The 12,174-nt window shown below is 56.7% G+C and overlaps 1 protein-coding gene across 1 annotated transcript in view; it reads left to right on the forward strand.

The window, feature by feature from the left end:
- The window catches only part of VWA5B1 (von Willebrand factor A domain containing 5B1), a 23,049-nt gene extending 11,332 nt beyond the window's left edge, over positions 1-11,717 (forward strand). Inside the window, exons 11-21 of the mRNA XM_057385390.1 lie at positions 1,640-1,825; positions 2,050-2,245; positions 3,210-3,397; positions 5,837-6,038; positions 6,219-6,536; positions 7,107-7,244; positions 7,793-7,921; positions 8,378-8,452; positions 9,279-9,348; positions 9,562-9,685; positions 9,904-11,717. Of these exons, the coding sequence (XP_057241373.1) occupies positions 1,640-1,825; positions 2,050-2,245; positions 3,210-3,397; positions 5,837-6,038; positions 6,219-6,536; positions 7,107-7,244; positions 7,793-7,921; positions 8,378-8,452; positions 9,279-9,348; positions 9,562-9,685; positions 9,904-10,590 (2,313 nt within the window). The 3' untranslated portion in view covers positions 10,591-11,717. The remainder of the gene's footprint in view (positions 1-1,639; positions 1,826-2,049; positions 2,246-3,209; positions 3,398-5,836; positions 6,039-6,218; positions 6,537-7,106; positions 7,245-7,792; positions 7,922-8,377; positions 8,453-9,278; positions 9,349-9,561; positions 9,686-9,903) is intronic.
- Positions 11,718-12,174: the final 457 nt, after the last annotated feature.

A 12,174-nucleotide genomic window follows, 5' to 3' on the forward strand; every position in this document is an offset into this window, starting at 1 on the left:
TGGGAGGGGATGGAGGGGATGGAGGAGCCTCTCCATGTCTGGCCATGGGAGGGGATGGAGGAGCGGCTCCGTGTCCGGCTGTGGAAGGGGATGGAGGGGATGGAGGGGACGGAGGAGTGCCTCTGTGCTGGGCTGTGGGAGGGAATGGAGGGGATGGAGCAGCATCTCCGTGTCCGGCCGTGGGAGGGGATGGAGCAGCATCTCCGTGTCCGGCCGTGGGAGGGGATGGAGCAGCAGCTCCGTGTCCGGCTGTGGAAGGGGATGCAGCAGCATCTCCGTGTCCGGCCGTGGGAGGGAGCGGGAGGGTGCGTTTTCCTCCGCCTGGAGCCGCGCCGCAGCAGCTCTGCCTTCAAAGACAGCTCTGCCTCAGACGCAGCGAGGGCAGAGGGACCGGCATCAAAGCAGCCAATTAGTTTTGAAGTCGGGCTCAGCCCTGGCGCTGCTCAGGCGAGAAGGACTCGGGGTTGGAGCGGGAGGAATGCGCTGCCACGGCTTTGCTTATTAAGCTGACTTTAAAGTCTCTCCATTCCCTCTCTTCCCACGAAGAGTAAACCTGTGTGCCTCAAACCCGGCGTAGGGATGGCTCTGTCCCCCGGTGAACGCACAGAGCCCAGCCTGTCACCTGCTGCATGACTAAACCCAGAGAGAATTGGGTCTTTAGCTCCTAAATATCTCCAAAAAGCCAGCTCCTACCTTCTTGATCTTGCAAGGAGGAGTTTGACAACTCCCYCCTCTGCAGGAACCTGAAGCACACAAAAACCTCTTTAAGACAGAACGGCATCAACATTTCTGATGTAAATTAAAAGCAAAGACAGTGAAGAGAGAGGTTTTTAATAAGAGCTATTAATAAGAGCTTTGCAGGCTGTGCAGCTCGGTGCCTTCAGCAGTCTGAGGCGTCAATTAATGGCCTTATAAAACACAGCCTGGTGTGTGTTCCCGAGTCTGTGAAAAAGCAGGGAACAATAGGGAATATTTGAGCTGTTCTGCCTCTAAATCCGGTGTTCGTTTCCCCTGGTGTGCAGCGAAGCTCGTGTAGATGGCTTCCTGGGAGGTTTGTCTGTGAGGAATTCACGGATATTGGTCTTCTCCACATGTGTAACTGTCAGAGTGTTGCTGATCTCTGGCAGTGGCTTGTGCCAGCAATGAGCTGTTCCAGAAGTATCCATGTGTGAGTGTCAGGCTCGGGACAGGGGCTGGGGCTCAGGCCAGTGAAGGCTGGCAGCRTTTCCTGGGTGCTGGAGGGGAGCAGGGGATGCTGCCTCACATCAGAACAAGATCCCTCTGGCCACAAGCTCGCCCCTTGCTCTGGGCTGGCAGCATGTGTGAGATCAGCCCTGTGCTCCATCAACTGTCTGCTCTTGGTGAAAAATCATGGAATCATTTATGTTGGAATAGACCTACAGGATTATCAAGTCCAACCATTAACCCAGCTCTGCCAATATAACCATGCCAAGGAGATATGGAGGTGCTGGGTTGGGTGTCAGAGCAGGCTAAGAGGGAGCAGACTGTTGGGAGTGGGTGGCAATTCGCTGATGGGTTTGTTTGAGGGAATGTTCCCCTTCCCTGCAGCACACAGCACATGCACCATGGCTCACACTGTGTCCAACTGGTGTTGAGCCCCTCCCCACTGCCTTTGCAGATGATCAGGTCACTGAAGAAGGCCATGGCGCCMGTCCTGAGTGATGTGTCCGTGGAGTGGGTCTTTCCTGAGAGCACTGAGGTCCTGGTGTCCCCTGTCAGCAGCAGCTGCCTGTTCCCTGGTGACCGCCTGCTCAGCTACAGTGTCATCTGCGACACCTCCCCGTACCTCTCCAACCCCAGATCTGTGAGTCCGTGGGGCTGTCCCGATGGTGGGGGTGGTGGGGGGTGTACACAGCTCTGTGTGTGGTCAGGAGGTGTCTCCTGCTTCCCAGCTCTGTTCTTAAGGGAGCTGCTGGGTGGGAGTTTGGGGGGAGTCGTGGCTGAGGATGCTGATGCAGCCTGTCTCGGCTGAGAGCCGCTGCACAGGCACGGTGGTGGGAGCTGTTCCCTCTCTGTGCTTCCCCCCAGGACAAGAGGCGGCGGTACAGCATGATGCATTCCCAGGAGTCGGGCAGCTCTGTTTTCTTTCACTCCCAGGAGGAGGGAGCAGGCTTGGAGAGCTGGAACCACTCCAGAGACTCGGAGGGCTCCTGCCCTGCTGAGCGCTCCCCYGAGCGCCTGGGCGTGGGCAGAGACCCCGGGGGAGAGTCGGACACGGACACGGGTCAGAGTTTGCTCTGTACATGCGGGAGGGTGATGCCCCTGTCTCTCAAATCAAGCTCCTGTCACTGCTCCCCCAGTTTTTTTGCCTGATAAATATCTGCAAAGAGCTGGAGAAGTTTGCAGGASAGATGACAGATCTCCTGAGGCCTGAGCAAGTCTGTTTGGCTTGGAAGTTTTATCCAAACCTGTCAGGAAATCAAGGGAAGCCCTGGCRAGCTGGGTTCCCTGGAGATTTTCAAAGCAGTTTTAGCTTTGGACGCATAATTATTTACAAGCTTCCCAAGCAGTGTGAGGAGGAGTGGAGTGAGCTCTGCTAGACCATCCCTGCACCTACAAAGCAGCTTCCCAGTCAGGAGAGGGGGGGAATGGTTCCAAAGCCCTGTTCCCAGGGTGTCACTCCTTCCCAAAGCCCTGTCCCCAGGGTGTCACTGCCCCCACCATGGCTGGGGTGGCTGTTTGTGTCAGCAGCATGTGGAACAAAGCAGTTGTTTGCACCCTGGAGCTGGGGAAACCTCTGTTACTCATGGGATGTTCTTCCCTTTCATTCCAAGAGGAGCTGTGCTGTGCATCCCCTCAAACTTGTCAAAAGCAATGAGAAATCGTGTCTTTCCAAGGCAAATTTTTGTCTTGCTCTGACAGGAGCGTGTCTGCACTAATTAAATTTCATTAGTAAACCCTTTGTCTTCTCCAGGGAGGTTTGGGGAAATGCAGTCAGGCTTTTTTTGGCTTGAAAACTCCTCAGACAAAACCTTCCCAACCTGCTCTCTTGACATCCCCAGGAATTTTGAGCGTTCCTGTTTCCTTTTGTGGTTTCATTGCTTTGCTTAAAACTTTGCAGGGCTGAGCATGGCGCGCTGAGCTTTGGCAGGACCCTGGGGAGGGCTCCCTGCCTCTCATCATGACCAAGGGGGGTGGTACTGGTTGATCCCATGCAGAGTGGAGCTGATCCTCTCTTGACCCTTCAGGGATGGACGTGAGGGCTCCCTCCAGGAGACGGGCATACAGCACCACCCARATCTCTGACCGTGAGCCTCGCAGGAAGGTGCCCACAGCCAGCGACCCCGGCACGACCCTGGTGAAAAACCCCCTCAGGAAAACTCAGCTGCAGGACCTGCAGCAGCTCAGCCCCGAGCCCTGGCAGATGGATTTCCAGGTAGGTGATCCCCTGAGAGGCTTTGCCTGCAGGTGGAAGCCAGCAAGGAGAAGCAGGAAAATAGCAGGAGCCTGAGGGAAAGGGCCTGACTCACACCAGTCCTGAAATATTGATAGAGATAAGAGATATGGATAATAAATATAGATGATAGATGTGGTTCTGCAGCACATCACAAACACTGGGGAAACAAGCCAAGCAAGGAGCAGAGTGCCATCCTGATATCCCACAGCAGTCCCTCCCCATGGGGACCTGCTTTTTCCCTGCTCCCCTTCCCCTGAGTGCCTCACCTTGCTGCTGTTCTGGTCCTTCTTATCTCCCCACAATTTCAGATTCAAACTCTCCCCATGGCTGAGGCACTTCTGTGCCCGACAGAGAAAGGGAGTTCAGTGCCAAAGCAGGTTCCCAGCTGGATCCACAGCCTCATACAGGATTGGGATGAGACATGAACCTGTGTGATGACACAGCTGCTGAACAGGGTTCTGTCCCATGCCTGCAGCAGGCAGAATTTGGGCAGATTATTCAATTGATCTATGGGAATGACAGGGGTGGTTTTCTCCCACCCTTGGCATTGCTGGGATGCTCTGCTCTGCAATCAGCATCTGCAGGGCTGGGAGGACCAGCAGCACTTGTGTTCCCATGGAAACTGGGAGCGGGATATCAGGGACTTTCATTTCCCCTCTGCTGTGGGTTAGAGATCGCTGGGTGAGGGGTGGGAGGGGAGATGAGGGGGCAAAGGGRAAGCAGGGCTGGGGCTCCAGAGGATGAGACCTCTGCCCTCAGGCTGCAGCAGGAGGGTGGTGAGCAATGTCAGTGACCAAGAGCAAGCTGGTTTTAGGGGCACTGGTGACATCCCCTGTATTGGGAAGGTCCCCAGAGCATCCTGCTGCCCTCAGCRTCTAGGCAGGGGTGGAAATGACTCCCTCCTGGAGGGCAGTAAATGGTTAACAGCATGCATCCTGCTTTTAATTGCATGCAGCCTGGTTTTGCTATCCCTCCTGCTGCCYGGGCTCCCAGCAGCTCTCCCAGCTCCCAGTTCTGCCACCAGGGCTTGACATTTTCGGGGGTGTGAAGCCGAGCCCTCAGCTCATCTCCACGCATGCCGTGCTGGGAAGGAAAGGTCAGCACCAGCCATGGGCAGCTTAAACCCCCAGTTCCATTGTCAGCTGGCTTCCTCTGGCTAGGAGGAGAGCTCAGGCAGGAGCAGGAGCAGCTTTGGAGTGGAAAGGGTCTGGCAGGATATGTCAATATTAGCTTGGTAAATAGCTCCTGGAACTGCCCAGCTCCCAGTTTTGCTGSTGGTCTCACAGAACATTGAAAATTAGGTGGTGTGGAGGTCATCCCCTTGTCTGTCACCCAGAGAAAGTATCCTTCTACCACCTCTGCTCCTTGCTGGTGTTGTATAGCAATCTAGAGTCTGTCTGTTTGGATGGACCTTCCCAGAGCCCTGGGGACAGGGATGAAACCCAGACCTTGCAGAGGGGAAAATCCATGTGGGATGTGACACCAGAGGTGCTGGAGTGGGGGATTCATGTCTCCTGAAAGTGGTGGAACAGCCTCATTAAAAAAAAAAAAAAAAAAAAAAGATAAAAATTCCTTTCTCCCATCCCCTGCGCCTCTCTCCTTTCGTTACTAAGCAACTGGTCCTTGATCTTTCTGTCTCTCTTCTTTTCTTTGGTTCCCAAGTGAAGTCATTAAAATGTCTGGAGGGATGAAACTCATATTTCACCTTCTGCATGTCTGGGGAAGGAGCCCAGGGGGCCAGGGTCCCTTGGGGACACCCCGAGATCTGGTGGAGGGCTTTGTCTGGGCACGGATCCCAGCCGGGATGGACAGAGAGGGAAAGACCTGTGTGATTGCATCCCGCGCTGGGGTCGGGCAGGGAGCAGGCGGGATCACAGGGGACACAGCAGGTCCGTGCAGATGGATCACAGGGGACAGAGCAGATCTGAGCATGAAACAGAGGGAACAGATGGAACAGAACAGGTCCGTGCAGACAGATCAGAGGGGACAGAACAGGTCCGTGCAGACGGGACAGAGGGAACAGAGCAAGTTCGGGCCCGGAGCAGACAGGATCACAGGGGACAGAGCAGGTCTGAGCATGAAACAGATGGGATCAGAGGGGACAGAACAGGTCCGTGCAGATGGGACAGAGGGGACAGAACAGGTCTGAGCAGACGGATCAGAGGGGACAGAACAGGTCCGTGCAGATGGGACAGAGCAGGTCCGTGTAGACGGGACAGAGGGGACAGAGCAGGTCTGTGCAGACGGGACAGAGGGGACAGAACAGGTCTGAGCAGATGGGACAGAGGGGACAGAACAGGTCCGTGCAGACAGATCAGAGAGGACAGAACAGGTCCGTGCAGACGGATCAGAAGGCACATAGCAGATCTGTGCCATTGGCCGCAGCCGATCCAGCCCTGACCCCCGCTCTGCTCGCAGCCCCTCCCGGCCGCCAGGATCCGCGGAGCCGGTGCCCGGCGCCCGGCCCTGCTCCAGCGCAGCTGCGTGTCCTTCTGCCACGACCCCAACGCCGCGGCGCTGCCGGACGGGCTGCAGGRAGCCCCGGCCAGGGGAATGGAAGCCCTCGATGCCATCCCGAGCCTGCGCTCCTCGTCGGACAGCCGGAGCCCCGGGGATCTGGGTAACCGGGGGAGGGGGAGGCACAGCCAGCCTCGCCTGTCCGTGCTGGGGCTTGGTGGCATTGTGTCGCTCTCCGTGCCACCACGTGGAAATCGGGAAGGATTAATTATGGTTTGGTGGTGGCAGTGGGGAATTCAGCTCCCGGGGAGGTGATTAATGATCTGCCTCTCCCTTTCTGCAGAGTCTGCCCAGCATCCATCCCTCACCTTTGAGACGGAGACCTCCTCTGACTGGGAGCCCCAGGACGCTGATGCCAGCGCTGCCTGCGGCTCCCCACGCTCCCCCAGGACCCTGTGCAAGGCCGTGGTGAAGGGGCTGAGGAACAACGAGCCTGTGCAGTGGGAAGTCACCTTTGATATCRGCCCTCTGTTCCGGGAGCGGGAGAGCCGGGAGGACGGTGACGCAGACCTTTGGAGTGAGACCTTCCACCACCTGGCAGCCAAGTCACTCATCCAGGACTTGGAGCAGCTCGCTGAGAGGGAGTGTGAAATCGAGCATGGTAATGTGCAGCTGGCTGCAGGCAGATCCTGCCTGGCCTCGGGAAGCCTTTCCAGCCGCCTCAGCAGCCTCTGGAGGGAAAACAAGAGCTGCTGGTGGTGAAATGTTAGGGAATGTGTCACAAAGCTCCCAAATAACAGCCCCCTTCAGCTGCCTTGTGCTCTTCTGCAGCCTCACTGCACACAAACATTCCCGATCTCGTGTTCCTTCCCACTCCTCAGGAGCAGGAATTGGAACTGATGATCCTTGAGGGCCCTTTCTGACTCAGTATGTTCCGTGATTCCATGATTCCTCTGCTTCACGCATCACGTACCATGGTTATTTTGAAGGAGTTGGTCACCTGAAGCTGGGAGCGGCAGTCACATCCCTGCCCTGGGCCACTCATCCCTGGGCTGTGCTCTCCTCCACAAAGGGCATCTGGGCTTGTGAAAGAGCAGAGGGAGCAGTGGGCAGAGTTTRGAGGGTGACAGGGATACAGGATGGACCCCCAGGCAGGGAGGTGGGTCTGGGAGCTGGGTACAAGCAGTGAGGGACCCCACAGACTCTGAGCCCTGTGTCCCTCCCTTGGCAGGGTCTGGGCGGCGGTTCCAGCTCAGCGCTGTCCACACCAGCAAGGCCTGCAATGTCATCAGCAAGTACACAGCCTTTGTGCCCGTGGAGCTGAGCACCAACTCCTACCTGCCCATCCTGGTCCAGTACACCCACACAGGTAACGTGGGCTGGCAGAGGGTGCAGCCTGGCATGGCAGGAGGGTGTCATTGTGAAACCTCTGGCAGGGTGAACCTGGTGAAGCCACAGCCCAGTTGGGCGCCAGACCTATACCCAAGGGCATGGCCAAGCTCTTGGTGGCAAAACCTCTTCCCATGGCCAGGGTAAAGGTCTCCCCTGAGGTCTGGATGCCCAGAGATGACCATGGAATCACATAATGCTTTGGGTTGGAAGAGACCAGTGCCACTCCCTGCCATGGGCAGTGACACCTTCCACTGTCCCAGGGTGCTCCAAGCCCTGTCCAACCTGGGCACTGCCAGGGATCCAGGGGCAGCCACAGCTTCTCTGGGCACCCTGTGCCAGGGCCTCACCGCTCTCACAGGGAAGTTCTTTCCAAATTCCCATCCAAATCTCCTCTTTTCCAGTTTGAAGCCCTTCCCCCTTGTTCTGTCATTCCAGTTCCTGACCAAATTCATTCTGTTGTTTCATTGCCACTGTGYCTGTGCCAGTCCCACTCTAACACTGGCCATTCCCTTCTCTCGTGCCAAGGGGCAGCATCCAAGCAAGGCAACCAGAGGAAACAGAAGAGCCCAGGAAACAGAAGGCATCGTGGCTGTTCCCCTGGATGCCCTCAGCCAGTGTGTAGCCAGAATGGAGACTATGGATTTTCCAGCATGAGTAAGATTCCCTGGGGTTTTACCTCTTTCCTGGGGCCAGAGATCTCAATGGTTTGGGACATCTTCTCTGGGCTTTCTGAATTCTGCCTTCATCTTTGCATACACCAGACACGTGTCAGGCCAGGGCTTATCTCCTTCAATAAGGGAGAAGCTCCAATTTCCCCCCAAACCCTGAAATCGCAGGTCGTGCTGCTGACAGCACCAGGAAGCTAATTGGCAGCCGTGCCGTGGATAACACGAAGGATGAAACGGGTGTAATTAGAGGCAGGGGGGATGTGAGACACTCGCTTGTCACCAAATCCTCCACTAATGAAGACGAGTTGGATCGGACCTCGTCTGGCACTGTCAGAGCTGCAGCTGAATTCACAGAGCCCCGCAGAGGCTCATTAACCCCATCATGCCATGGGAGGAATGGTGCTGCTTTGGGCTGGGTGCTGATGTGGTTCCTTGGTTGCAGATGCTGAGGAGAGCATCCCCTCACCCTCCAGCACCCCRTCCTCCTCTGCCTGGGAGCGCTGCCGTGTCCCCGAAGGTAGGGAAAGAGCTGCTGGCACTTGGTGCAGCTGCATCGAGTTCGTGGTTGGTGCTTCTGCTGAGTCTTTGGGAATTTTATAAAAATTTATGATCTAAAATTAGGCTTGTGAGCACAGGGCCTGACTCATTCTAAGGTGCAAAGGACGAAGCCTGATGTGGCTGTTGGTATAAGTCTCCCACATATTCATTTTTAAGAAGTGTGGGAATTCTATTATCCATGTAGGAAAATTGAGATGAGGAGAGAGGAAGGGTTTTGCCAAAGATTCAGCAGCCAAACAAGGCACCCTGTGTCCCAGTACCTTGACTGCTCCTTTTTGCTCCCCTGCAGCACCTTGTTTTACCCCCAGCACTGTTTCTCCCCAGTGTTAGGAAAAATAATCCACAAACACCAGAGGTTTATGTCTGAAAARGAGACAGAGGAGTCCTGTAACTTTATTCGAATAAAGGGAGAGGCCACTGGACATTTCCATGGGGTCTCTCTCATTGCTCAAGGATGCAGCCTCCCTTTTATCCTAATTTCTCAACCGCATTTCCCTCTCTCTTTCCCCACAGGCTGAGGTACTTCAGAGGTACAGACTGCCCCAATCCTCTAATACAGACCCTCTTCTCATGTGCATCCCCCCGTTTGTATTCTTTGTGTCTCTGTCCTTTTTCTCTAAGTTCAGGGGTTTAGCACTACCTTGGGTCAGTGTGTCAATGGGTGGAATTCCTCTGGAAATTATGCTCCTCCCATTGCTCCCCTCACCTGTCAGTACCTGCCCTTATCCACCAGCAGACCCCAGAGTTTGTTTGTAAAGGCATCTCCCTCTCATTCCTTTCTCCAGGGCCGCTCCAGAGCCTGTCTGCTTCCTCTGCACAAGCCCAGAAATCCATCGAGAGGCTCTTTGCTGCCAGGTATGAGCCAGCCTGGCTTTGCTCTGACCTCAGCACGTGCCTTTCACCCGTGTGGGTCTGCCATGGACCCAGGGAGAGAGGAGGCACCGGGGACAGTGGCTGGAGCTGGCACCAAGCGTGGTGCCAATGTCTGGGGACCAGGGATGGTTTTGGTGGGAGGGAGGGTGGCAGGAGCAGTGCAGAGGTCACGGGCATCTTTTCATCCTCTCACAGGCTGACCCTCAGTAAAACCAGGCTGCTGGTTCGAGCTGCCAAAGGCTTCATGAGTAAATCTCCAAGCAGAGGGAGTGAAGCCAGCTCTGAGAGTGACAATGAGAGCATGGACTACCTGCCTCTGGTGAGCAGCTCCTTCCTGGGCCTTGTTGGGGTTGCGTGCTGACTGCAGGGGCACAGGAGGGGGATCCCCCCAGACCTTCCCCTTGCTGTCTCTGACACCCATGTCCAGTGAGCTGCTCAGAGATGAAGAGCTGTTCCATCCATCCATGCCTTTTTCCTSAGCTACCCCCAAGTGGCTGGTGTGTCAGAGCTTCCCTTTGTGCTCACCATCCCTTGCAGGTGTCCCTGCAGCTGGCCTGTGGTGCCTTTCTCCTAAATCCAGCCTTCTGCGATGCCATCAACATCCCCATGGAGAAGCTGAAGTGGACATCACCCTTTGCCTGCCACCGCCTGTCCCTCAGCCCCTCCGGCTCCTACAGCTGCAAGAAGAGCAGTCCCTCCACGGAGCACAGAAACCAGAGCTTCAGCCAGCAGCTGCTGGTGCCCAGYGGGCACGGGAAGGGTCCCAGCACCRCAGATGTTGCAGTCCTGGAGGACACGGGCCGCCCTCGGCACCTGTCGGGCAGTGCAGCCGAGAGCATCTCCAGAGCCCTGAGAGCCGAGCAGGACCTGTCCCCTCCGGCCATCACCATCCGCCGCTTCTCCTCCCCGGCCAAGGGCCAAGACAGCCCCGAGCTGCAGGCTGTGCTGCTGGACGTGGAGCTGCAGCAGCAGGCACAGCCCGMGGGGATGCTGTGGGCCACGGCCGTGGCGCTGGCCTGGCTGGAGCACAGCTCCGCTTCCTACTTCATCGAGTGGGAGCTGGTGGCTGCCAAAGCCAGCCGGTGGCTGAGTGGGCAGGACTTYCCGGAGGGATCCAGCCTGGCCACGGTGAAAGCAGCAGCTCAGCAGCTCTTCGTGCTGCTCCGGCACTGGGATGAAAACCTGGAGTTCAACCTGCTGTGCTACAACCCGGGCAGTGTGTAGAGARGAGGAGGAGGAGGAGGGWGGTTTGGGTGGATTAGTGAGGGCACAGGAGCAAGGATCCATCCTTAAGGAAATGCCTCCAAAGAGCTCCACTCCTCTGCTGCAGGGATGTGTGTGTTTATAGAGCAAACCCTGCAAACAGAGCAGTCTGGGCAAAATCCTGCACTCAGCAGTYGGGATTTTGGCCTGGGAGGGAACCTACCATTGCCTGCAGTTGTTGCTTTTTATTTTCAACTGGAGCAGCACTTCCAGCTACAGCAGTTCCCTCTGATCTTGGTTTCTTCTGATTCCCAGCCCAATTTCCAGAGCAGATCTTGTGGCCTGCTCCACTTGCCCTGTCCTTGCTTAGGTGCCTCTTTGCAGCCCTGAATCACTGSCAGGCCCCTGCTGCAGCCCCTCAGCCCCAAATCCCTGCTTTCCTGAGGCTCCTGCCTGCCTCCTGCCATCTCAGACAGCTTTCAGAGAAGGAAGAGCTCTGAACACGTGCTCGTCTCATGGATCAAAGGGAATCARGGCTGGGAGTGACCATGTGAAGAGCAGCCCTGCTGTCACAGCCGGGAGGATCGAGCCCAGCCACACACGAACAAGCCGGGCCAGGTGGAGGCTGGAACCAAACCCCATCACATCCACACGGTGCTGGGCTCCCTCAGCCCCTCTGCAATCCCAGAAGGAGTTTGTGAGATCCCTCGCAGCCAACGTGTGCCTTTGGAATTTCCCAGGCAGAGCCAGGGCACCCAGGATTGAAGGATCAAGTGCCTCTGGAGGGAGTTGCCCGCCGTCTCCAGCGTGGCTGCGATGGCCCTGGAGCCCATCCAGAGCCCACTGCCTTCGTTCCCTCCCTTGGCATGTAGCAGCCTTGCCCTGTGCCAGCAGGCTTCTGTCTCATGTCTGTGTGTCTGGGGGTAAGACAGGGGAGCAAATCACTGCTGGGAACCATGAGCACCCCTCTGCTCTGATGTCACCTCTCCAAGGTCTCGAGGACCATCCCTCCTGTCTCTGCTGTGGTTTTACCTCTCTTGGGTCTCCAGCAGCTTCCCTCTGGTCTCAGCTCTCAGTGTCACCCCTCTGGGGTCCCCAGGATCATCCCTCCTGTCTCTGCTCGGGTTTTACCTCTCTGGGGTCCCCAGAACCATCCCTCTGGTCTCTGCTCTCAGTGTCACCCCTCTGGGGTCCCCAGGACCATCCCTCTGGTCTCTGCTCTCAGTGTCACCCCTCTGGGGTCCCCAGGATCATCCCTCCTGTCTCTGCTCGGGTTTTACCTCTCTGGGGTCCCCAGAACCATCCCTCTGGTCTCTGCTCTCAGTGTCACCCCTCTGGGCTCCCCAGAACCTCGAGCATCCCTCCAGTCTCTGCTTTGACGTCACCTCTCCGAGGTCCCCAGAACCATGGGCATCTCTCTGGTCTTTCACCTGGTGCCACCTCTGCAGARTCCCCAGGAGCACAAGCACCCTGTGCCCTGGTGTCACCCCTCGGTGGCTCTGCTGTGGCAGTGCTYGGTGGCACTGCAGGTTTGCTGTCCGGGTGTCTCTGCGCGGTCACGTTTCTCTGTTGTTGCAGAAGTGGTGTTGTCCCAGTAAATCACAG

This window comes from Malurus melanocephalus, unplaced genomic scaffold (genome assembly GCF_030028575.1).
Source record: "Malurus melanocephalus ecotype Western Australia unplaced genomic scaffold, MMel_1.1 scaffold_822, whole genome shotgun sequence".
Taxonomy (NCBI): Eukaryota; Metazoa; Chordata; class Aves; order Passeriformes; family Maluridae; genus Malurus; species Malurus melanocephalus.